Raw genomic sequence first — 25,802 nt, 5'->3', positions numbered from 1 at the left:
CTTTACTGTATTATTTCATCTGTTCTTACAGCATCAAGACTTCAAACTTCTCAAGTAGAACTGCAGAATATGCTGGTTCTCCCTGGTGGCAGAAAGTATACAAATGTTATTTCTCCATTCTGAGACAAAAGAAAAAGTGAAAAGCCTAGAGTGTTGCTGTGGGATGGTTTTTTTGGTTTTTTGTTGTTTTTTTTTTTGCATTGATTTATTCCCACTGTCTGCCCTTTTCATGATCCATTTATATAAAACCTGATTTAGTACTTTGAAAAAATGGAGACACTTACCCAAACTCCTGCAGCACACAGTCAGGAGCCAGCTGAGTAGCCTAGACTTGAATGAGGAACATCATCCAGAATTTGGGCTCCCCAGAACAAGACAGACACTGACATACTGGACTGAGGGCAGCAGAAGTCCACCAAGGTGACTGAAGAGCTGGAGCACGTGATGGAAAATGCTGGGCAAGCTGGGTTTGTTCAGGCCTTAAGAGTAGAAGGCTCTGGGAGGACCTTACTGCTGTCTTCAACTACCTAATGGGAGGGTGTAGAGAGGACACTTCTTGGAGGTGCAGTGGTAGGACAAAATGCAGTGGACACAAACTGGAACATGGGAAATTTCAATTAAATATAGGAAACAATTTTTTTTCACTGCAAATTCACTGGAACTGGTGGCCTAGAGTGGCCGTGGATCTCCATCTCTAGAAGCATTCAAAACTCAACCAGACAATAGTGACATGATCTAGGCACACCTGCTTAGGGGAAGGTGATGGACCAGATGGCCTCTGGAAGTCACCTTAAATTATTCTATCGTTCTGCGCACTGGGCTTTTATGCCAGTGACTCTCTCTGGGCAGTCATATAAGCCAAGCACACACAAAGATCTTTTGTTTTGCTTTTAAATTCACCTTAAGTTTTATATTTTTCATTTGTTAAAACATAAAATATCAATGTAGATCACAAGTATGACATTTTAAAAGTAAAGTAACGATTGAGCACATTGCTTTAAGTACCAGTGGCATTTTTTCTGGATTTTAACACACTAGTACACTATGTGAGATGTTACCAGTAGGCAAACTTGAAAATGCAAAGCATGTATTCTGGCATGGCATTTTATTAAGATGTCAAATCTTTTTTGTTAGCAGTCAGTCAGTCATTGAAAACAATCTGTACACATCTAATCTAGTCAGCAAAAATAGCTGTACAACTTTAACATGATATGCCCCATTTATATAGCTCATTATGCTCTGAAGTGATTCTATTCATTGTTGAAGTCCCCACAAAAACAATTACCAGCTTTAACATATATTAAAAGTAACATTACATTCTGCTCTCAAAAGTACAAAAAAATAACACTTCAAATATACACTGGCTCCTAAGCTTAGACTGAATCCTGTCAGGAAGAGAAATTTGCACTTCAATAGACAGTGCCTTCAACATCAAGAGCTCTTCAAAGTGCATGCCAGAGCGTGTGAACGCCATCCCCACTTACTAGATGATGAAATAAGGCACAGAGGTCAACTACCTTGCCCACAGTCATACAGGGAGCGAGTGGTAGAACCAACAGAGCAGAATTTGGGCTTTTCAGTTGTCCAGTGTAACCACCACATCTCTCTGCCACTATTCAAGTGCAATGGCTTAAGCACTTCTGAGGAGCAAAACTTGCACAGCATACAGTAAACAGAAAGAGCAATCCAGGGCCAGTCAAAGGCTGCAACAATTTCAACCCAAACCAAACAAATTTGGTAGTCAAATAAATCAAAATGCACTTCAGGGAATGATCACATAGAAAATCATATATTAACCTGCAGAGAGAAAGCTCATTAAACATAAGACATAAGGTGTTAGCTTTGCAAAAAGTACTGGTTATCTTAAGCTTGACAGTAGTTCAGGTAATGTTGACTTCATCAGAGAAGTCATACTTTGTGATCAGCAGACATCTTAAACACCATTCTTCTACCAGCAAGGGACACTACTCTGGAGAGTCACACAGAAATGCAAATAAGGGGCCAAGTATCTCTTCAGTAGGCATGGATGTGTATGAGGCACAAAAAACCCATATTAATCGCTTGTGAGGTATGGACTAAGTAGTAGAGAAATACCAATCTGGAAAAATAAAAAAAGTCTAAAATAACTAAGCTTAAGAAAACTGAAAGTCACCCATCAAAATCACCAAGAAATGCATCTTCAGATAGATTATGCTGCAGAAAAGAAAGTGTGATACATGTAATCACTGCTTGGATGAGAAGCATGCTATAGCCTAGCACTCTGATGACAAATAAGCATTTCAGAAAGCCTGTCCTTGCATAGGATGCTCATGAGATGACTCATTTACAGACAGAGACTGCTGATGGGATTCAGAAACATGTACAGTTTGATTCTGTTCTTCACTGATTTGATGGGAAGGAACCGTATCTTGGCTAGAGTGAGACTGTTGACTTGATTCCTGAGTCAGCTGCACGTGCTGAGCTGGATGTGAAGATCCTGCTAAGTGGACTTCTTCATTTTGTCCTTGATGAGCATGGAGATGTTCTAGTGCTTCCTTGGAAAGAGCGATGACATGCATTTGTTCAGGTTGGGCAGTCTCTATTTGGTTTGCAATCATATTGATACTTTGGATTTGTTCCGCTTGCTCCTGCTGAGCTGAAAGCAGCAAGTTTTGCAACTGCTGTGGTGGCTGAGCCAGCAGCGTGAGGTTAGCAGCCTGCTCTGTTGTCATATTTGGGGCATTTTCTGCAGTAACAATACTAATGCCTTGACTATGACTAGGCATGAAGTTTATATTATGTACTGCATCTGTAACCAGGAGTTGAATTTCCTGCCCTCCAGAGGTGGAAAGTTGATACTGCTGCAGCTGAAGAATGTTTCTCACTTCTGAATTAGTGTTGGTGCTTGGGGCGGCACTGGCTTCCTGAAACTGCTTTTCCTTGCTATGAATTTTCAAATGAGACTTCAGGTTGTCCAGACGAGCAAACTGCAAACTACATTCTGGGCAGGAGAAAGGCTTTTTGCCTGTGTGTAAGATACAGTGTCTTCTCTTAGCACTGGAATCGGAGAAGGATTTTCCACATATACCACAAGAATACGGCTTTTCTCCTCTGCAAAAGAATGTATTTGATCTCACTAAAATAGTCACTTTGACAGTGCTGCTTTCTGCAACTTATTATAGAATAAAAAACTTAAATTATTTTGTTTTGCTAAATCATAAGCACTTAAGAATAGTGACATTAAAAACGTTCTCTATTTGACTTCCTAATTATCTCTATTTTACTTCACAAACCACACAACACTTTCATTAGCATATACTCAAGACCTCCAGAGATAACATAACTGCCCTCCCGTCATAATTCCAGAGGTACAAACTCCATGCTGCTAGATCTTGACAAGAATGCAACAACTTGCTTTGCAGAACTGTAAGCACTGACCATTTTAAGAACATTTATTAACAGTGTGGGCTTCAAAACAAAAAGAAGAGTCCAAATCCTAACTTGCTGCCCAACTCAAAGGGATGAGAAATTTTACTGGAAAGGTTTTCTTTTACATAAGGCCCACAACAGTTCTCCAATGATTTAAAAATCTGACACGCCTTTATGCAATACATCACACTGACAAGGGTAAAAGATAACTAACGCTGTTAAAGAGACATGAGAGACTACAGGGAAACAGGACAACGCTCCAATAACCTTGTTACACTGTGGCTACTGTTCTGCTGTCAAACAAAAATTGACAGTAAAATTTTCACATAAATAATATAGCAGGAAGTACATTGTCATTACACAGAAAAAATTTACCAAAGAAGAATCTTACAATGTCTTGACACACTAGTATTTAACAGTGCAGTACTTATCACTACCAATTATTTCTTTAAATAGATTAAAGCAAAAATGTTAGTCTTTAACCATCCATCCAAAATGCAAACAAGCCCTGACCATTCTATAACTGAACAAGCACTACATACAGTTATCAGACTAGAAGTTACATTTTTAAACAAGGTAATGAAAATTAGACATGCTCTACCTGTGAATTCTAATGTGAGTCTGAAGAGAACTTTTAGCTGTAAATGATTTGCCACAAATTTCACAAGTGAAGGGCTTCTCACCTATCAAAAAGAAATTTGACATCACTTTTTATACAGCACTTCCCATCAATACATTAAAAAACATTTTATATTTTACCATACACAGTATCAAGTGCATACTGTCAAATCCTCACACTTCTGCCATGGGTCAGGACAGATATATGAAACTGAATGAACTCTCTAGCTAAGTGAGGGTATAGTATTTTACATGTACATCCCTGACGTTTCTCCCCTTTGAAGTTAAAGAATTAGGTGATCCAAGCCCTCAGAGCAGAAAAAAAATGCCTATGATACAGAGGCAGGTGTTCCACATAACACAGGCAAATTTGAAAAAGGCTGACCCTGAACTAGTCAGCATTAACGCTAGGCTCACGTGCAGCACCATGCAGATGAGTAAGCCTGTATTTCCAAACCTGAAAAGTGAAGCCATTATCTTAACAAGTTGGCTGGCTTCCTATAAGGATCCATCATCCTAGGCCTACGATATCCTGGGAACACCAGTCAGAGGAAAAATTAAATTATGGTGGGTTGAATAAATTGTGGGTTTGGTTGTCTGTTTTTTTTAATTGCATTTGGAATTTTTGTGTCTCGTTGAGTAGAAGCAGAAGAGACAAATTAAATAACAAAAAGGTTCACAAGAAACAGATACTACCCAATCAAAGCGAATCCTAATTCACACCATAACATTGTTACATTGAGCTTCTTTAAGACACCAGACATGAGAATCCGGATCACCACTGTGGTAATTCACACCATCAAAGCACACCAAAACCAGGGATGGGGCAGGAGCCAGTTTCCAAGGAAGCTTCACATTTAGCACAGAACTGCAATGCTTATCAGCTTTCATATGGCTTTGGAGGGCAGGGGTAAAGGACGAGAGAACAATAAACGTTTGTCAGAAAGGACCTCTAGTCATCCAGTCCCAGCCTCCTACTGAAAACGGGAGTAACCTCCTAAGCAGACTGTATTCTTATGACATGGTGTTACAAAACTGCTGCCAAAGCAGAACAGTCGTATCAGTGTTAACACCTGTCCCCCAGACTCCTTAGAATTTTAATTCTTGCTTTTGAGATGGGACAGATCGATTGTTGTTTCTGCATTGTTAATATTGGTATCTGGCCTGTCTTTTCTGGAAGCAAAATACACTGCAAGCTAGTTTCTGCTAGAACGCATCTTTGTTCATCTATTTTTGCAACTTAACTTGCTAATATGCTTCCTCTTCTCATTTCCCACCACCAAACTCATTTCCCACTACATTTATAGAGCTGTATCAGCTTCAGATACAAAACTGTTGTGTGTGTCAACAAATACTATGTTCTCCTCAACAGAAAATGCAGCATTTTTAAGTATAGCAAGTTAACACTGCTCTGGATACACCAAAATCTCCCAAAAGCATGAGTTCTGACCTCATCATATCCCCGGGGAATTTAAAGCTGTGTTGTTTTCACTGAGAAAAAGAAGGAAATGAATGAGATACATAACTCAATCTCGTGCATACTTTATTACAACCGCAGGCAACATGCTTAAGAATAATTTGATTTTGGGAAGAAACAATCGCTAATGTTTATAGCTATTTTAAAAGAAAAAAATATTCACACATCATCTTATGAACTTATCCTTCACAGAAAACTATTTTAAGAAGCTTATGCTTTGCTACCACGAGAGGGTAAAGCAACATTTTTATCTCTGTTATCCAGCTATTCCAAGTATCACCTTGCCCTCTGAATCTCTTAAGACACCCTCTGATGCACTTGCATTAAATCATCCCTCCCAGCCCACCTCCTGCCAACATCTGCTTTATTATAGCGCAATAAAAAGGTAAACGGAAATAATTATTTTTCTGGTCAGCAGCATTTTTCATAAGCACCCATCCCTCATAGACAGGGGTGCCCAACTCATTTAGGACATACACTTTCTGTTACTAGTCAGCTCACTTCAAGCCCCGCACATGCTGGATGTGGCTCGCATGCGACTGAATTCCCAGTCCAGCATTCTATCACAGGAGAGCTAACTGGCATTTTCTGCAGCAGGCTTTATAAGAATGGGAAAAAAAAAACCCTTACTGTAACAGGCACTGCTTCTGCGCTGTTGTAGTACAAGCTTTTTTGTGCTCCTGCATTCTTCATGTCAAATCTCTTCATTAGCAATACAGGCATCATTATGTGCAAGTAGAGCAGAAGTTCATCCCACAGAGACAAGTGTCATTTGCCTAACATCATTTTGTCTGTCTTACTTCAAGAAAAAAAGAAAACAACCAACAAAACATGATGGACAATATTACCTGTATGTGTTCTTAGATGTTTCTTTAACTGAGCTGCATCCATGAATTTGCGACGACACTGGTTACATTCCGGCAGTGAATGGCCTTGTCGCAATAACAAAAAAAGTGTCAGTGCATAAGTGATCCCCTGTATTTCTTCAGTGATCTTTGTTAAAGCACTTTCCTGTAAAATAACCACTTTGATATAATATAGAGTTAAAACAAAACGTGATTCACTGCCTCCTCCCTATCTTAACTGTCACGCTCCTATTTCTCTATTTGATATTATCATGGCAAAAGAGGGGACTGACACCTGCTTCCCCCTCAAACACGCCTTCTCCTGAAGCTTTGTAACTTCTGATTTTTGCTACCACTTCCTGTGTGTGTAGCTTAATCTCCATCCTGCTCCAGAAGTGAGGACACTTCTTATAGCTTGTTTGCCTTTACTTGTTCAAAGTAGTGGGAAACAAGGCATTTTGCACAACAGGCAGCGGACGCAGTTGTTTATACAATTCCTAGCTTCTGGGCGTAACTAATTTTTAATCATTGTAAGAGTCCTTCTCAATTAACTATTTTTCTAAACATTCCATTTATTATACAACATTTTGTCTTTTTCACCCTGTTCATCGTTATATCAAGATACCACACATCAGGGTAGTAGAGACTAAATACATCACTGAAGAAGAATTTTTGGCTTTAGCCAATCTTCAGGAGGACAAATCAGCACAGACTGTAAGCCAGCTCTTCAACCCAAACTTGTTATACCTGTGTGTACTCGATAGTGGCTCTTGAGCTGCCTCTTTTGGCTGAAGTATTTCCCACACTGGTCGCATGTAAAAGCCTTCTGCCCTGTAAAGAAAATCACTTATTAAAATGTAAGCCACATACAAAGCAAGCGTTAGGAAATAAATAAATAAAACCAGCACACACAAGAGAGAGCCTTTTTCCAGAACGGCAAATTCCTGGAGGAAGAGAGGCTAGGTTTGCCTTGAAATATTTACCTGTATGTAGGCTCATATGCTCCAGAAGAGAATGTTTTGTTGTCAGAGCCTTACTGCAGACAGTGCAGGTGTATGGCCGTTCTCCAGTGTGCATCCGCTCATGGACTTGAAGAGAATGCTTCTGGGAAAAGCCTTTGCCACACTCACTACACTTAAAAGGGCGCTCCCCTAAAAGCAAAAGATGACATTTTTAAGTATAGATGCATTATTTCTCACTAGATATTCTAAGCTGATAGTGAGATGCACTGCAATGTAGTAGCTACTAAAAAATGACTTTTGAGTAGCGATAAAGAGAATTAAGAGACAAGCTTCACACAGCAATAAAATAATTCTTTAAGTATTGCCATATAATTCAACATTTAAACAAAGAAATTATTAACTAAACTGCAATCAACGTAAGACATAAAGGTAACAAGATCTGTTGACAAGAATAAAACAGCAAACACAGAAGACACACTGTAATTTGGATCAGCGTGCTATTTTGGACAATTCTTGCTGTAGACAACAGCCCACGTTTCAACTACCTCGCATTTAGCAACAAGTCGCTAAACCCTAACCTAGAAGCAGCAGTCTCTTAATGCCTACCTGTATGGCTTCGCTGATGAATAGCTAAGAAGTGATTATATTTAAATACTTTGCCACAGTCTTTACAGCGAGCTTCAGGACCTGCACGTTTTCTTTTTCCATCAGTTCTCTTTGCCAGTCCTTTTTCATCCTCATCACCGAGAAGTTTATAATCTTTTAGTTTGATTGATCTCCTTATTCTACGTTTGCTATAACGGCTCTGAGTGCTCTGTACTCCTTCAGATTTGGGATCATAATTCTCATCTTTCTCAGCTGACAGATCGACAGCAGCTTCTGAGCCACAAGCAGGTTCATTTTCTTCTGCATCTTTCCTCGCTGGAGCATGTTCGCTGGCAACTGTTTCTTCTGCTGCAGTGTCTTTTTTAATAAAATTTTGCTTATTTTGCATGGAGTTGTTCTCTCTCAGCTGCACATCTTCAGCAGAATTTGCTCCCAATTTTTCTTCTTGAACATTCTTGACCTTCCTCGGTCGCCCTCGTTTTCGCTTCGGTGGATCTTCATTCTTCTTGTCGCTTGCAGTAACGGCTGCAGAGGCTCCACTGTTAGCCGGAGCTGGTAACGTGTTACTTGGGCTACGGCTGGCCTGATAGTCTGTACAGGCCCATACCAAGTCAGTCACTTTCAGCAGCTGTGCAGTAGCCAGAATTTGTTCTGTGCTTTTTTCGCTGGCACGGAGGCAACCAGTGTAGATAAATTCTAGCAGTGCTCCAAAGGTGTCTGCAACCATTCCCTCCAACATGTAAATTGACTGCCCTATTTCGCCCTCATCTACAAACATCATTGAGAAGTATTCACTGCTGGCAGCAAGCAAAGCTTTATGGGCTCTGAATTGCACATTCTCCACTATTAGTGTAATGTCACAAAGAAAATCCTTTTTCCTTTGTTCTTCAAAATTAGCTAGAATGGTATCTTTGTGAGCTTTGGAGTGGATGACGACCAGTTTCTCAGAAGCATCAGAAGTCGTTTCTGCCATTTCTATTGCAAATATGGAAGGAGATGCCTGCAAGAACAGAATAGCTTTAATAAAGAAATATTTTAGAAGTCTGCATTATAAGACACCAAGTATCATTTGCTTTACCAGTCAACAGAGTTCAATGGTTTCTGAACCAACCCCGAAGCCTCTGAACTTTCTTTAAAAAAATCAACACTAATGCTGACACAGATTTTCTTCAAAAGCGTTTCTAAATCCTAAGAAATGGCTACAGATAGCTGCTGCTTAGATCAGAATTACTATTATTTCACTTCTCTCTGATGTACTGTGAACTGTATAGGATCTAAAAAAATGGCAACCCCTTCTCAAAACTCCTTGCACAACTAAAACATTCGGACAAAAAGAACTCTCTGTTCACAGCTCCTAGGTGGAAAAAAATAAGGGGGGGGGGGGGGGGGGGAGAAAGGTCAACTGCAGCTTCATCTCTGCAGATGCCACATTTCAGATTATTCAGGGGCAAAGCTATGAAACCCTGTAATCAATGACAAAACTTCACTGGCATCAGCGTGGCAGGACTCCATGCCTTCTTTTACCCACTTCTGAAAAATTCTCTTTCAGAAGCTGTTAAGCTTCAGCCTACGGAGGTGGGCAATAAAAGCAGAAAACCAGCAGCTTTTTAAAGAGCTCCATCTAAAATAGTGTTGCCTGTGGTAACTATTAGCCACCAATTTGGCTTGCTAAGCTTCTTCGATTGTAAATAGGCAAAAATTGAAAACAAGCAAAAAAAAAAAATCCAGCAATGTCAGAAAAGTCCACCAAATACTACTATGGAAGAGATGTGCCAAAAATGTCCACTTCAAGAGGATCAGCTGAGCCAAAGGTGAAACAGATCAGCTACCTGTCATCCTAACTTATAGAACTGTCACATTACACACAAGTACATGCTCGTATTTGTATTTAGCGAGTGCAACAGTGCCAATCACTTGAGCGAATGCTCTAAGAAACAACATACGCTCCATACAGATGATACCTAAATGCGATTGAGGTGGCCAACAGGTGATTTTTGAGCCCTGTTCAGCGACCAAATGGTTCGTGCTGGAGCCAGATCGTTTTATCGGGGAGCTTTAATTTCTGGAGGTTGCAGGTCTGACCCCTGAAGAGCTGCTGCCAACTCTGCCCGCAGGCTTTCCCCAACATCCACCCGTGTCTCGGCTCGACCGGGTAGCGGGCGTTTTGGTCGCACTTTGGAAAGGACTTTGGCACCCGATCGCGAGGTGACCTCATCAGTCCTTTGACTGCGAGATCCAAACCAGTATGCTTACCCGAAAACCCTAATAACTCTAGGGGAAGGCTGCACACACGGGGAAGGCACCCGCGCTGCCGGCACCGTGCTCGGACGCGCTCCAGCCCATCTGCTGACGGGCTGTGGAAGAGCTCACGGGCAACGCGTCCGATTTGGGGGTTTGGTTTTTTTTTTTTGGGGGGTGCCGACCCCGCCAGGCCTGCCCCTCCACAGCAGCAGCGCGGGCAGGCCCCGCTCGGCCGGCTCCCCGCGGAGCAGGCCGCGCTGCGGGGCGGGTTGAGGAAAAAAAAACCGGCGGCGGGGAGCCAAGACCGGCGGCACCGCAACCCCCCTCCCAGCCCCGAGCTCCGTAACTCCCTCCCGCAGGTTCACGGCCGCCCACCCGCGGAAGGCCGCTCAGTTTCCTCAGCGGGGCGAAGGCGGTGCCGGGGGAAGGAGCGGGGCGCTGAGCCGCCGGCCCGGCTTCCCCCAGCCCCGCTGCCCGCCCGGCCCGTGGCCCCGGCGGCAGTTGGGGGCCCGGCGGGGGGGGGGGGGAACGGGACACCCGCGTCTCCCGGCGGCGCCCGGCACTCACCGCTCCGCCGCCAGCCCCGCCCCCGCCGCCGCACTTCCGGCCCGAGCGGGCAGCGGCGCGCCTCAGCGTCCCGACGTAGGGCCCCGCCCACGGAGGGCGTGCCGGCCCCGCCCACGGAGGGCGCGCCGGCGGGTCGCCGTAACAAACGTGCAGCGAAGGCGCCAATTCAGAGGAGAGGTTTTAATTTTGAGATGTCGTGGTTAAGCGACCCGGCCGCCGGCGTTAACCGAAGGGAGACCCGTGGGGCGGGAAGGACGAAGGACGCAGCCCGCGCTACGGGAAACCGGGGCCGGCGTCTTTCAGGGCGAGAAAAGCCTGCAGGCTGCCGTCAAAACCCGGGGGCCTGGCCCGCGGCTGGCGGTAGGGCCCCGCCATGGCCGCCCCCAGGTAGGGGAGGAGGCGGCAGTGCTCCACGAACCGCGCCAGCTTCCTCTGGTACCGCTGCCGCGCCGGCTGCGAGCTCCGGGGGTTGTGCGCTGCGAGAAGGGAAGGAGTAGTTTAGTGTCCCCTCTTACCTTGGGGGGGATTACGTCAGAGAAAGCAAAAAAGGGGTCAAGCCCACACCCCGTGTTTTGGTCCTTGGTGCTGTGGGCCGTGCCCGTCGGTGCCAAAGCAACAAGTGGAGCCTGGTAACTCAGAAGTCCCTAACGGCACAAGGGTAGCCGTACTCAGAAAGGTCGAGGCTTTTGTAAGCAAAGAAACCACAAAGCTACGCTCGGCTGCCTCAGCTTCCCGCTCCCTGGGGCCGTGAGGGGCCGGTGGTGCGGTGGGCAGTGACAGACGGGGGTAACGGGGCGCACAGCCCACACCGGTGCTGTGCGGGGATAGCCTGGGCACGGCGTGGCTGGCGATGGGCCGCGGCGTCCTTGGCACGAGTGTTCTGTGACCTGAATGCTTTGTCCCATAAAATATTGGGAGCTGACCGATAGTTCAGAGGAGGAAGGAAACGTGGAGGCCAAGAACTTTGTAAGGAAGATGGCGTTGTTTCTTTTCTTTCTCACTTCTCCGCCCTAAGCCCCGTTTTGGCGTAGGTTAGTACTGAGTGCCAATCCTCAGAGCATTCTTTATAATTCTAATTGTTACAGTGAGGCAAAGGAGAAGGAGTGATTTAAGACAGCCAAATCACAACACTTTTTTTCCCGTGGATGGTACTTCATATCTCATTACAAAACTGGACAGCATGAAGAACTACGCTATCGGACACTTCAGCCCACTAGCTTTAAATTATAGACAACTGCATTTAACAGCTTCTGAGTGATTTTTCAAGCATAGCTATATGTAGAGCTCTTACAGGAGTCAAGTTTGAAGGGCACTAAATCACTCTAGTGATGTATGGTTTCATACTCTCTTTCTTTCCGGGACTAAGTCTCCTGCATTTATGATTGATCGCCTGTACCTTCTCTTCTCGGATACTGAAAGCAATCCAGTATTGTTAGAAAAGCTGCAGGAGCAACTAAACCACTGTTTCTTGTCCCCTATTTAAATGTCAGATTAGAGGGTAACATAAGTTGGAGATGAGAAAGTCTTACTTCAGATAGAAACGGGATGTAAAAAATTTCCAAGGGACCACAATGTGAGGCACTTGGATCAAGTTTTTGATCAAGGATGGCATGACTACTCTGAAGAGACACACAATAATAAATAATGCTGTTTTTCCAAGGGAGATTTTTCAGTCTACTGGAATGCTGTATCTTAAAGTTGGAAGCAGTTCTACCCACCGTTAGAAAAAGATAACTTGTTTTCCAGGATTCCTGTGGTCAAACTGTTTGTCACTGCATGAGGAGAAGAGATTTTTGCACTTGCATAACCTCTCCAGTTCATCATCCGGTGCTAATAATGATTTAATGATGCAATATAGGAGCAAAGCATCCCTAGCATGGACATCATTACGTTAGCAAAGCTGTGCTAACAATAGAATGAAAACAGCCTTTGTGGGTGAAACAAACTACAGTATAAAAGCAGTTTTGCTGGCTTAAGAACTGTACATTTATACCGGGGCTTATCATGTGCCGACACTGTTCAGTGGTCTTCCTTAATAAAGCTATGCTAGCAAAAATCTGCGATAGTCCAAGAAAATGCTGGAGGGCTCTGGAAACTGCATGAGGAAACACAGGATGTGAAGAACTTTAGACAAATAATAAAGATTGCCATTATCTAAAAGAATAAGTAAAAAATTTAAAATAACAAAAGGCAAGGTAAAGTTCAGCCACTGAACAGATTGGCTTATAAAAGGCAAAACTCGTGGGTTGAAGAAGTGGCAGTTTTGCTCCAGAAATCTCCAGCAGTACTGGAAACCAGACCAAAGCTGCAGCAGAGCTGCAAACTAGGCTGTTGAAATCCTGAAAGCTGGCACTATTTAGGCTGATGGCAAACTATTAAAGATTATTGGCTGCAACTGCTATCTTGGACTCCAAAAAAAACCAAACAAGCAAAATTTCTAAAAAATAGCAAATATGAACACAGAAGACAAAGCTTGAACAACTTTCCTCAGTGGAGTAGTCCTAATCTCTGGTAGCTCCATGAGATGTTTTACTTTATCATTATTTTGTGGGCTGAGTACAAACCACCTAATTTTAATTATGGACTGTTTATCTTTGTTACGGAAAAGTAAGGTAGTCGATTGGACTGTGGATTAAATAATAAAAAGAAGTTAAATATAATCAACATACTGATACTCTGAACCACATTAATATTCAGATCTTCCCAGAAAATTTCACAAATAAGCAGGCTGATAAATAACATTTCATTTCTCTATGCTAAAAACTTAAAAATCTAATTAAATCTGCATGGACATCTCTTCTTCCGTACTGTGTAACTTAGTGTGTCAGTACTGAGCCCATGCTAAAGAAGAGCTTTTTTGAAAATGACAGGTGTTCTATGTGCACTTAAGCTGTTTTTCAATACAAAAATACAAACAGACCTCTCATTTACTTATGTAGCTGATGTGTTGTTGGAGATGTGTATGATCAGAAATTTGTCTTCATGTTATCTGCAAAGCAAGGTTTGTTAATAAGTTTTACTTGACCACCTGATACAGTTGAAAAAAGGCAAGCATTCAGGCACCTAAACCATTCCTCAGATAGTATTTCAGCAGCCTTTTATTACAGTAATTTTAGTCAATTTTAAAGGCAACTCAGGTTGTCTATGACTAGTTTAAAATGTAGTACCACCTAGATTATAACATTTTACTTTCTGTTTAAAAACTCCAACAAAGCATGTTAGAAATGTTTTCAAGGCCTTCGGGTTGTTGGTGATAAAATGTCATTAAAGTCTCGTGATTTGTGAGAGATCACTTACCTATCTACCTATCCTATTAACCTTATTTTCCTCCCTGGTCCTTACACATTGCCAAGAAACTTGGCTGTGTGTACTTAAATTGGTATATAACAGTATTTTCCCAAGGTGGACATAAGAAAACTACACAAATTACTTGTCAATGTTATATCAGATGATTGACTGCATTTATGTAATTAGTTATTTTTATAGCATATTATTTTATACACTACCTTTTAAGTGGCAGGCGACAAACAGCAGAGCAGTTTTTTTTACACTTAGGAATGGAAACTTCGGCTTTAAGCAGCCTACTTCATTCAGAGCTTTTATTAGAGAAGTTGCTACTCCCTAAAGAAATAAAACAGTTTTAACAGACCATTACAGAAATCTTGAACAAAAATATATTTAAAGCCTGATCCTGTTGTCATGCAAATCTAATGATGATACCTAAGTTGGTGAATTGTAGAAGATAACAAATAGTATAAAATAGGGAGGAAAGTGACCATGAATCACTTTTTATTTCATATTCATGTCTCAAAATGTAACCAACTATCCTTAAATGATTCCAGATAGGCTTGTGTCTGTCCTGGTGTTAAAAATCAAAGTAAAATGTAATCTTAGAAGATATGATAATCAAAAGAGTCAGAAAATCCATCATATGATATTGCAGTTTATTATTCTCTGCTGATGGTCTTACTTGTATTTTTTCCATTAAAGCTACAAATATCTATTCTTTTAAAGCTTTAAAAAAATTCCTCTCAATTGCAAGTACACAGTTTTCAATTTAATATAGTCCCATTAATAAACATAAGATTCATATTGCATTAAAAATGAAATAAACTGGGTGGGATATACTATACATTGCAAAATCGTGTTTTAAAATAGAAAAGCAAAAACTGGCCTGTTCAAGGTATCCAGCCAAAGGAAGTGCAGTGAGGAGTATTGGCTCCTTTATTGGAGGGAGTTTATGTGGAAGCTTCAGATTCCAGTACTTCTCTGGTAACCTAAGCAGGTAAAAAGTAAGCACTTTTAAGATGTTGTTGTGGTTTAACCCCAGCCAGCAGCTAGGCACCATGCAGCTGCTTGCTCACTCCTCCCCCACCCAGTGGGATGGGGAGGAGAATTGAAAAAAAGAAGTAAAACTCAGGGGTTGAGATAAGAACGGTTTAATAACTAAAGTAAAATAAAATATAATAATAATAATAATAGTAATGAATATTAAGAAAAAAAAGAAAAATAAAACCCAAGAAAAGACAAGTGATGCATAATGCAATTGCTCACCAACCACTGACTGATGCCTGAGCAGTGATCCGCCCCTCCTGGCCAACTCCCCCCCAGTTTATATACGGAGCATGATGTTCTATGGTATGGAATATCCCTTTGGCTAGTTCAGGTCAGCGGTCCTGGCCATGCTCCCTCCCAGCTTCTTGTGCACCTGCTCGCTGGCAGAGCATGGGAAACTGAAAAATCCTTAACTTAGGATAGGTGCTATTATTTAGCAACAACTAAAACATCAGTGTGTTATCAACATTATTTTCACACTAAATCTAAAACACACTGTACCAGCTACTAAAAAGAAACTTAACTCTATCCCAGCTGAAACCAGGACAGATGTATAAACTGTGACATGATTAAAGATTAAAATACAGTTAGTATATTCACCTCATAAACTTCAGAAGTTTTTCTTCACTTTCAAAAATATATACCTTATCTTGATATTTTGCTGCATACTCGACGTTGCCAGGCACCAAAGCTTCATATCTGAAGAGACGGGGCAAGAACAACTACTGATTCACAAGAAATGTAAAACATTTGGGCGGTGTAAATTCATGAGCTACTGAGAGCCTTCTGGTATTTTAGCAAGTACAGGAGCTACAAAAAAGTAGCAATTGGATCATCCAATTTTCTACCATGTGACTGACAGTTACAAGGCTCAAAATCTGAGAGAGTCTCTGCCTCAAAATCTGCTTATTAAGCAGCTTTTATAGTGCTTCTTTAGAGCTCCTCTAGTTAAAATGCCAATCGTAGTTGTTCAGCAGATTAAGAAGGGACAGCATAGAATTGAATGTTACAGTTCTACCTTGCTGAGAAATTCCTGCACACTGAGGAAATCAGTGGGACTTTATGGTAGAGCTTTATGGATCTCTTATAAAAATCGTAGTAGCTAGTCTTGCATTTACTAAGGTTTTGTGAGATTTGTTTGAACTTTTGAAGACTTATGATAAAGAAAACTCAAACTATATCTGAGGAGTCTTCATCATAAAAGACAGTAAACCAGCAGAGATCCTTGTGGAACCTGTAGCCATATGAGTTTCAAAAGGTGATTTTACATTGATTTCCAAAGCCACAGGCACAATATAGAGATTTGTAATTGCTTTTCCTGTCCAAGCCCTGAACACTATTAAAAAGTACTTTGGAAGTATTTCCTCATTAATATGTTAATATAGGACACATAGTCTGTAATTCAGATTATGAAAACTGCAGTGATGTACCTCTGTTTTCCATCTAGGTAAGTGACTGGACAGTATCCCTGCATTTCAGCACTTATAGGGAATAAGGCCTTCACTTCTGCCGCCGTCAGTTTCTCTGGTAGCTTATCTGGGGGTGGGAGAGGGTGAGGTGCCAGTGGTGGCACATAAACCTCTGGTCTGCTCAAGAATTTCTGTACAAAAATAAATTAAATGTTTTTATAATGAAAGAAGCACTGTAAGACTGTTAGTCAAACTCCAGAGGACTGGCTCACACAATTTAGATACTTGTTTCTTCTACAACACCTTAGTGTGCTGGCACTGCTGCTGCTTTTGGCTAAGTAATTTCTTTTCCAGCCCACTCTCAGTTGAAGTCATCACTGTCCGCCCACCGTCCATCACTATCCATTGCTATCATTAGCCACTGTCTACCTCCAGTCTCCCCAAAACAGATGGAGAAAGGAGGAAATGGTTGTTTTAAAATGAATGTTTTATCTATGACAATTTGTTAGAGGAGATTTGGTTTGAATGGACTCTGCTGCATTTTGTCTGCCTAGATGTTTGATAGCAGAAGTACACAGAACAAAAGCTTGAATACTAACAACGCTAGTCTAATTCAGATTACATATTGCTTGTTTCTGTATGGAATCGAAGAATCTAAGCAACAATGTTCCCTCTTCCCGTAATCCCCTCCCAACCTGCTTTTTGACACTTACGTCCAGTTCTTCCTGTGAAGCCATTTTGTAATAGTGTCCTCGGAATTCTGCAGCAAACTGCAATGACGACATTACAGAGCAGTCAACCAGTTCACCCTTTTCTGCAAGGCTGACAGGACAGTACTGTCCAAACTCCCCCAGCCGATACTGCAGCTCTTCAGGAGTGATACATAAATCAGCAATGCCAGCTGCTTTTCCTGTTAATAAAAGCAATTAATGATAATGTTTTATTAATGAAAGACATAGAAACATCAAACATTTCTATTCAGAAATGTTACAGTTTAGAAGTTATTATAATTCATCATGTGAAAGTTACATGAAATAATGAGACTTAAAATAGCAGTTTTTTGTAGATTGATACTACAGTGAAGTTGCAACCCGCTTTACCAATTAATTTTGATAACATTTTTCTAGCACTTAAAAAATATAATAATTATTAATGATGTGGGATCCTTTGCATGCTTAACTTACTAGTCTGTTTTCCCTGGGACAGTTTTATTTACAATTTATTATTTTATTCCTTTGCGTTGCTAAGGAACATTTCAGCTATTATTTTATTTCTTTACACTGCTGAAGAAGAGTACAAGGTGTGATGAAAGCCTCCCCTTTATTCATCCATGTCTTGCAAATGCTACAGTCTATCTGGATGAAACATATTCAAAATCTTGAATAAAATGTCATATAAAATCCAAACCGTTCAAAAACTGTGCTTTTCAAGATTGATGTGAAAAAGTTAAATGTATTTAAATTTTTTTTGGCTTATGACTTCAATTTTTAAGAAGGGTGCAGCCACAGACGTGTAAAAGTTAAAACCAGAAGGTGGGTATAAGATAAGGAAGTCTGTTTGCCCTTCAGAGGGATTCTAGTTAAACTGTACAGGCATGTTTAAAAGGCATATTTAATCCTGACCAGAGCTGACACACCAAAATGCAAGCGGGAACCGTGTCATTTTAGACTAAAGCGTTTTTCCTCCCACAGCACAAAAATTAACTTAGATGGCATATTTAACCTTAATTCTGATTTTATAATTAACGTTTTCCCCCTCCTTCCCTCTTCCTCCACTGACACTTAAGTGAAACCGCAAGTCATCGTTCCCATTGCATACTTTGGCTACCCTTTGTGATTTATCACCCAATGTTGAGGAATCTGCTGTGGCCCTTGAGATCTCTGATGTCTTTCAGCTGTATTCTGTTACCCTGTTCTTTGGAGGATGTCCTGTAGTTGGTTTTTTCTTCGCTCTCTTCAAGAGATCTTTTCAAGATCTCTGCAGATGAGATCGAAGAATTTGAGGGTATGTATGTGCCCAAGAATTAGCTTCAACCAAAGCAAGTTGAAGTTGAAATGCAGTCATTACATTGCAGCTTCTTAAAGAAATGACTATTTTTCTGAGAAACTTTGTTTTTCTTTTACCTTCTTTTACTCTCTCCAGGTATATCTGGATTTCTTTAACAACCACTTGAACTTCCTGCAGTACTTTGTTCCAGATCCACCACTTGCTCTGACAGGCATCAATCACACACCAGTTCTGATGCTCCTTCTTATAGTAAGTCCTAATTGCATCAATGTGCTGTTTATAGCAGGAATTTTTAATAGCTAGAATCTGTGAGCTGTCATGGTCAGGGTAGGGAGGTCTGAAGAAAATGAAAAATAAAAGTCTGAAGATTAGATCGTTTCATTGAATTTCAGATGTAAATTCTAGAATTCACTTTAAGTCCTTTTTACAAAATTCTGCTTATTTGACACTGTAGAACATATTTGAGAAATGCAACTTTCTTATTAAGAATATTACCAGTTACATATGAAAAGCAGCATACTTCTGATCAGACAGTTATGTTGAGAAACAAACAAAACTTTTGCTATTAATGTCCTAAATACAACTCAATAATTTTGCAAAGGATTTGGAATGTATCATCACATATTAACTAACACACACGACCAATACACCATTAAATGGTACCCTAGACAAAATGCTATGAGACTTTAAAATGGAAGTCAACCATTTATTGAAAAACAGGCTTAATTTTGAATTATGCTGTTTGAAGTCAAGAAGTAGCCATAATCCTTGAATACATTTTGAAAACTGTCTGTCATATTTTGATATACATAAATGAAAATAATCCATCTGACCTCTAAAAATACTACACAAGACCAGAAGAGATATTTTGACTAGAGCATAGAAGCATTTCCTGTTCTGGTTCTTAATTTAAGTGATGCCAAAAAAAAAAGATAAACTTCTGTTTTAATAGGATTAATTTCTCTGTAAGTTGTACCTTTCAGAAATATCTGATATTGCACATTTGATTTGTATTTAAGCCTATGAAATATAATTAGTTTGGTATTTAAAATGAAAAATTTAAAGGAAATACTTTCAAAAAGACAGCATTAATTTAATTTTTTGCAATGCAAATTGCCTTTAAGCTTTCAGTAAACAATTAAGCATTGTACTGATTCCTTGATAAAAAGAAAGAGACAAAATGAAAGAGACATGCAATAATGCTTTCTGGAACTTCTTAGAAACACTTCCTCTAATGAGAACCAGGTTCTTATACAATTAAATTTTAAGGTGAATGTTCTGTTCTTTTTAATTCTCTGTCTGTTTATAAACTACTTACTGCCTTTCCTCAAAAACAACCAACAGCTCTTTAAACAGAATATTTATCTCCTTAGAAAAACAAAGGCGAAGGGAGCGAGCTGAATTGAAATGTTTAGATGAGTAACTCATGAATTGTATACATTATTAAAATATACATTAGTTCCATCTTTTGAAAAGAACTCCAATTAAAACTTACAAGAGAGCTTATTAGATGAAGTATCAATTTCCCTTATGATGATAATAATTGAATTGATGAATAATAAACTTCAGCAGCAGAGTGAACTACTAACATTTCTGATGCACGATTTCATTAAAACCAGTTTAACTAAGCAGTGGGTGCACAGCATTGCACATCTGTGACCTCAGTCATGCAATTGGGGGATCTGGCCAGAGAATGCCGCAAATTCCTTATGTCTCCATTTCTGGTCTATGGAAATCAAAGCATTAGAATGTAGAGAGACTGGTGCCCATGTCTTTTCATATGTGGAGTTCAGAAACAGCTGGGTTATGGACCAGCTTAGATGCAGCCTCTCTGGGTATAACCCTGAGGCACATAAATAGAGAAATGACAATATAATGTGGATAAAAATATTGCTGTCAGGGAGTATCACTACCTGTTCGTGCTTTCCTTATCCAACAGTGCTCTTCTGAACACTTCCTTTGCATCCATTTCCAATTCAAAGATTTTCACTGGAATAATTCTAGCTGATTCCAGGAGGTTTACTTGTTTTCTTGTTACAGGATATCCATCAATTATAACTCTGCATACAAACACAAACAGAAAGATGGTTTTCCTAAGAAGTCAGTTTCTAATTAACCATTAACACTATGTGTATTCCTAGCACATTCTCAATGGAGACAAAGGTCTACACCCATGCCATGAAGTTTTTGCTGCTCTGACTTGATAGACACAGTCTTCACTGCTAAGAATTTATAATAAAATAAAAAAAAAATCAAGTAGATAGAATAAGAAATAGTAAAGACTAAAGGAAATACACAAAGGGCTGAAGGTATAGAAATGTAAGTGGATGGCTCTGAATTATAAAAATGGTGGACTTTAAAATTCTAACACATCAATCATTCAGAAACATAATTTTAACTATGGGAAATCTCCATATGTATTGGGAGAAGTAGTCTGCAAAGTGAAAAGTAAAATGATTTACAGTACTTGAAGAGTTTTTTAAATCATACTGAAAAAGAAATGCTTTTCACATATTAGGCAATACTGGGGCTAAATATACTGAAACAATATTCCAGTATTTAACATGAAAGAAAAGTTGAAAGAATTCTGATCTCAAGCTCAAATAACTTTCAGAGATTATTCCAGAATTGCCTTTCCCTGTAACAATTCTCCTTTTTTGGGGAGAGGAGTTGAGTGTCATGAAATCATGAACATGAAGCTTTTAAAGTCTGCCCAGTTTGGAAGGTGTTTCAGTGGTGGAGAAAGAGCCTAGGAAATCAGGATCACATACGAATGAGGTGGAAAGACTCACTGGTTTCAGTTCCTCCTTAATAACTTCGGTTGTTAACAAAACCAGAAAAAACCCTGAGTACTGAACCAGTCTGCATGACCAAAGAGAATCAAATGTGCCCAAGTTGGTGCTGGAGTTGGTATAAGAGAGATAAAATAGTAGTTCTCAAAGGATAATAGAAAATACTGGTTTATTGACTGAAAAAAAAGGGTAACTTTCATAAAGCATATTACTTGGATTTACTGGAATATACTTACTTGAAAATTGCAGAAAATTATGCTTCAGTCTGGTGAAGAACCTCATTTTGTATGGATTATTTTCTTAATGCATAAACCACTGATGTGTTTTAGTGAAATCATTTTACAGTGATAACATGGGAATCACTGCCTATGAAGGGACTGGCATGTCTTGAAAAAAACCCCCAAACCCAAACAAGACTCTTACCCAGTGGTATTACACACGTGATTCATCAGAGCCACATCAAGAGCCTGGATGGCCAGTTCGTCGGGTACGGTCAGTCCTTTGTGAAGATGCCACTTTAACAGAAGTGCCAACTCACTCTCCGGCTGATTGTTTAACACTAGCCGTATGGCATCTCCCATACTCAGGCGCAGTAACCCATATACACTTGCAAATTTCTTGGCAACTGCAAAACATTTTGATTTCAACACACAACTTATGTAAGCAGCATCACAAACTAGCAGTCTGTTAAAGTATGTTCTTAATCTTAGAAGCTAACTGCTCAGCTCGTTCCCTGGGTCATTTCCAATGCATAATCTTGGTAAGTGGGTACCTAACCTTGCTTAGGCCCCTAAAGGGCCCAAACCTTTGCATACATGCAGAGCATGCCCAATGCACTAACAGCGTTCCATTCAGCACAAACCTCAGCAACAATAGTCAATATTATTACAAAATATCTTAGAAAATATGCTTCCACTGCTGCCTCTTTTACAGAACAGCCTAGCAGTTAGATCATATATCCAGGAAATGGGAAAAATGGTTAAAAATCCCTCCTTAATACAGGAGAATTTGAACCTGTCTCTTCTTTTTCTAACACCCTATTCTAATCATTAGGCTATGGTGTAAGCTGATTTTTTTCCTCCTCCAGTTAAAGGCAGAGACCTGTGAATTGAAAGAGTTGTAGAGAAAGAAGGAGAGGGGAGAAAGACAGAAATCTTGTTTTTTTAGTCTAGAAGTTTGGAAACAGACTGGGGAATGTGGAGTTTTGGGTTCTGGTCCTTGATCCTAGAAATATTTCTATGTCAATATTTCATATTGACTGAAAGAAATAAGAAACAATTAGAAAAGAATCAGAAATAATAGTGTAAGTCTGGATTTTCTAAGTGCCAGTCCAGGTCACTAACTTCTTAAGAAGCTGGGGTAAAATTCAGATGGACAATGCATAAATGTCTGACTGTAAAATGAGACACTAGAGAATGTAAGTAAAGGATTCTATGCTCAGCAAGAAGAGCAGGAAGCTGAACAATATTAATGGTTTATGATTTTTTAATAGCAGTAATGACAGATACAGCTTCAGTCATTAGATAATGTTTTGCTTTACAGATAATACGGGCTCCTACCTGTAGTCTTTCCAGATTTTGGAGGTCCCACAATTGCAATCTTAACTGGCACAGCTGGTTTAGGCTTTGGCTGACGAATATATTTGATGGGATTTTTCATAAATGTTTCTTTATTTTCTTTACTTGAAAAGAAATAAATGTATTGTCGATGGATTACAGGAAAGACTGTGTTTCCATGGCTTTGTTGTGGCTTGATTACATCTCCTTCACTTAGCTGTAGCATATATAAAATGGAAGCAGTTGATTAGGTTTGACAAAGCCTCCTCTCCCTCCATCCTAAAGAAGGGGCTTTATAGGCAGGTAGAGGAGTACCAACTGTATGAAACAAACCATCAAAGCATTCTGTAATTCATACATATGGACATAATATATTGTCCGAGTCTGAGGAACTTCGATACATACACAATTCTTGTACAAAGAGATGAAGCAAACATTGAAGAAAGAATATTCACTGTTTCCAGTAGGTGGTACCATAACACTTTCTGTCTGTCAAGAGAGTGTAGTCAGAGGTATAACATACTACTTCTTTTAATTTTCAAAGAATAAAGAAAATAATTTTATTCCTCTGTGAATTAAAACCACTTATCTGCCTGACAGTAGAAGATACACTGAGAATATTGTATTCAGCAGAAGTCATGCACAAATGAAGAAAACAGAAAAGAGTATCAATACTTACATTGTGGTGAAGTGTAAAACCACAACAAGGCAAGTCAAAAAAGCTTTTAGTAAAATACATAGACACCGCTGATGAAATCTTTTCAAACACATCAGACAGCCCAGTAGAAAGTCTGTAGTGTTGGTGCATCATTGAGATGTAAGAGGAGCACTAATGGCAGAAATGGTCATTGCAGAAATACTAAATAAATTCCTTGCACCACTGTTCACTATGGAAGAACTTGGTCTATGTCTCTGTTGCAGCCCTTCTTGGAGGAACTGCCTTAAAGTGTCAATAAAAGATGTTTTAAAACAATGTGTTGACATCTGTAGAAAAAATTGCCCAGACAAGATGGCATTCACCTCACAGTTCTAAAGGGACTCGGAAGTGAAATTTTTACTGACTAATGTGTAACCTATTGCTTATGTTGGCCTTCCTTCCACAAAAAAGGAAGGTGGAGAAAGTGACTGTTTTTTGAAAAGGCCTCCAGGATGGATCCTGGCAAACATAGTCCAGTAAATCTGACCCTGTATTGAGTAAATTGAAATATATTAAGGAAAAAACCAGTAGTTACAGGCATACATATGAACTAATGGGGAAGAGTCAACTCAGCTTCTTGTAGAGAGAAATCATACTTCACAAATCTATTAGTATTCTTTGAAGGAGTCAGTAAATATACATAGATAAGTTGATCTGGTTGTTACAGTAAGAGATGAGGCTGTTCTACTGCGTGGCGTTACCTTGCCGGAGCCTTCTCTGATTCTTAGGTTCCTATTCCTGCATCAAGTCATTTTGGGGTGCTTGCCCTCAATTTGTAAGATGTCAGGAGTCAGTTCTACTGTATATCTGCTCCCATTCCTCCCTCAGCTCATCACTTTTATTCTCTGCTTATCTAATCAGTTGCATAACTACTTCCCTTTCCCCCAAATTTAATCTAAAAGTAATTGCCATATACTCTATCTGCCTTTCTACAAAAAACCCCTCCAGTCCTTAATCAATTTCATCATTTCTATTATATCCTAAAATACCCTCAAAATGATCCTATTTCCCTTTCCTTATTGTCAGCACATACATTTCTACTGTCAGCACACCACTCTGATTTTATCTAATAGCTTTCTATGACTTCTTTCTTCTAACTGAATTGTACTTTTTGGTTGGTAAAAAACCCCTATACAGCATGAATGAATGAATTGGAGAGATGGAATGACAAAAATGTAGTGAAATCTAATAGAACAAAGTGCAAGGTCTAGCATGTAGGGACTAATAAGAATTTCACATATAAGCTAGGGTTCAGTAATTGGAAATGACAGAAGAGAAGAAATATCCACTTCTATTAATATGTCCCTAGATTACTAGATGCCAATCTGATGCAGCCATAGAAAAGGCAATTCTGATCCTAAAACATTTTAAGTAAGTATTTTGATTATACAAAGCTATAATAAGAGCTGATCTGTGTACAATTCTGATTGCCAAGATTAAAGAAAGATAAACATAATCTGGAACAGGTGAAGATTCAACATGATGACTATACAAAAGGGAATAAAAATTACTTGATTAATTAGCGTAGTAAAATAAAGGCCAAAATATGTTTCCTTCAGGAAATTCCTGTTTCCTGTATCTTGTTCACTGTTTGGTTGGTTTTTTTTCCCTCTTTTTTATTTCTAATTTACTTACAATCCAACCTGCTTTTATTTCTAGCATTAAAACCAAAAATTTACCCACTAACATTTCACTTGCTACCTATAAAACTGTATTAGCTCACTTTTGGGGATAGACATTGTGGACACATATTTAGCTAACGATCGCAAGAGCATTTCAGATGCCTTTAGAAGACCTTGAACAGAATAAACAAGAAGACAAAAAAAGAAAGATGCCAATTAGAAGAACACAGGTGCGCATTCCACGATAAAGGGAACTTGGCACAAAGAACCTCAACTGGGGGGTTTATCTTGATCAGTTAGACTGAGACAAGTTTCGCATGTTTTAGTTGGTATAACCAATTATGTCCTATGTTTTTGTGCGTGTACAGAGTTGATATAACCAATCATATTTTATGCTTGTGCGCAAGTACAGTGACTTTGCAGAATATATGATTATAAATATGTGTGTGTTTTAGCAATAAACGTCGTCTGCTTTCAACTTTACAGGCATCCGTTTATTTCTACCTCCTGCAAGACAATGAGTACTTTCTGCCCTCAACTTTCCAGATCTCTAGTAAAATACTATGGAATTAGATTTGTTGCTCTTCAGCATTTGTAAATTTTGACAACACAGAATTTTTGCTGATTAATTGCCTACATTTAACATTTTTGGTTTACTTT

General features: G+C 39.7%; 2 protein-coding genes across 5 annotated transcripts in view; both read right to left on the bottom strand.

Moving 5' to 3' along the window:
• ZBTB24 (zinc finger and BTB domain containing 24) lies at window positions 1–10,784 on the bottom strand. 4 transcript variants are annotated; one of them, XM_075046817.1, is made up of 8 exons: window positions 10,725–10,784; window positions 7,917–8,916; window positions 7,332–7,499; window positions 7,096–7,179; window positions 6,352–6,435; window positions 4,010–4,091; window positions 285–3,090; window positions 1–82 (listed from the first exon to the last, which is right to left on the bottom strand). In XM_075046817.1, the coding sequence occupies exons 2-7, from the start codon at window positions 8,887–8,889 to the stop codon at window positions 2,280–2,282; spliced, it is 2,202 nt and encodes a 733-aa protein (XP_074902918.1). In that variant the 5' UTR covers window positions 8,890–8,916; window positions 10,725–10,784; the 3' UTR covers window positions 1–82; window positions 285–2,279. The 4 variants fall into 4 exon arrangements, with proteins under 4 accessions (XP_074902918.1, XP_074902920.1, XP_074902921.1 ...); XM_075046819.1 differs by lacking the exons at window positions 1–82; window positions 10,725–10,784 and adding an exon at window positions 10,170–10,426 and having other exon boundaries at window positions 469–3,090; XM_075046820.1 differs by lacking the exons at window positions 1–82; window positions 10,725–10,784 and adding an exon at window positions 9,878–10,142 and having other exon boundaries at window positions 469–3,090.
• A 213-nt stretch (window positions 10,785–10,997) lies between these two features.
• The window catches only part of AK9 (adenylate kinase 9), a 71,947-nt gene continuing 57,142 nt past the window's right edge, over window positions 10,998–25,802 (bottom strand). Inside the window, exons 28-37 of the mRNA XM_075047026.1 lie at window positions 22,827–23,040; window positions 21,691–21,892; window positions 20,389–20,535; window positions 18,592–18,812; window positions 17,182–17,378; window positions 16,490–16,659; window positions 15,660–15,758; window positions 14,899–15,001; window positions 14,231–14,345; window positions 10,998–11,200 (exon numbers count right to left, since the gene is read on the bottom strand). Coding sequence (XP_074903127.1) covers window positions 10,998–11,200; window positions 14,231–14,345; window positions 14,899–15,001; window positions 15,660–15,758; window positions 16,490–16,659; window positions 17,182–17,378; window positions 18,592–18,812; window positions 20,389–20,535; window positions 21,691–21,892; window positions 22,827–23,040 — 1,671 coding nt within the window. The remainder of the gene's footprint in view (window positions 11,201–14,230; window positions 14,346–14,898; window positions 15,002–15,659; window positions 15,759–16,489; window positions 16,660–17,181; window positions 17,379–18,591; window positions 18,813–20,388; window positions 20,536–21,690; window positions 21,893–22,826; window positions 23,041–25,802) is intronic.

This window comes from Buteo buteo, chromosome 15 (genome assembly GCF_964188355.1).
Source record: "Buteo buteo chromosome 15, bButBut1.hap1.1, whole genome shotgun sequence".
NCBI classification, from domain to species: Eukaryota; Metazoa; Chordata; class Aves; order Accipitriformes; family Accipitridae; genus Buteo; species Buteo buteo.
The sequence above is the reverse complement of the archived record's forward strand: the minus strand, read 5'-3'. Positions and strand labels throughout refer to the sequence as shown.

Excerpts from the sequence above, each read along its gene's own strand:
- ZBTB24 (XM_075046817.1), bottom strand. The coding sequence starts at position 8,889 with ATGGCAGAAACGACTTCTGATGCTTCTGAGAAACTGGTCGTCATCCAC. Across the intron at positions 7,180-7,331 it reads GCATATGAGCCTACATACAG|GGCAGAAGGCTTTTACATGC; the intron begins GTAAATATTTCA and ends TTTTCTTTACAG. Across the intron at positions 3,091-4,009 it reads ACTCACATTAGAATTCACAG|AGGAGAAAAGCCGTATTCTT; the intron begins GTAGAGCATGTC and ends ATTCTTTTGCAG.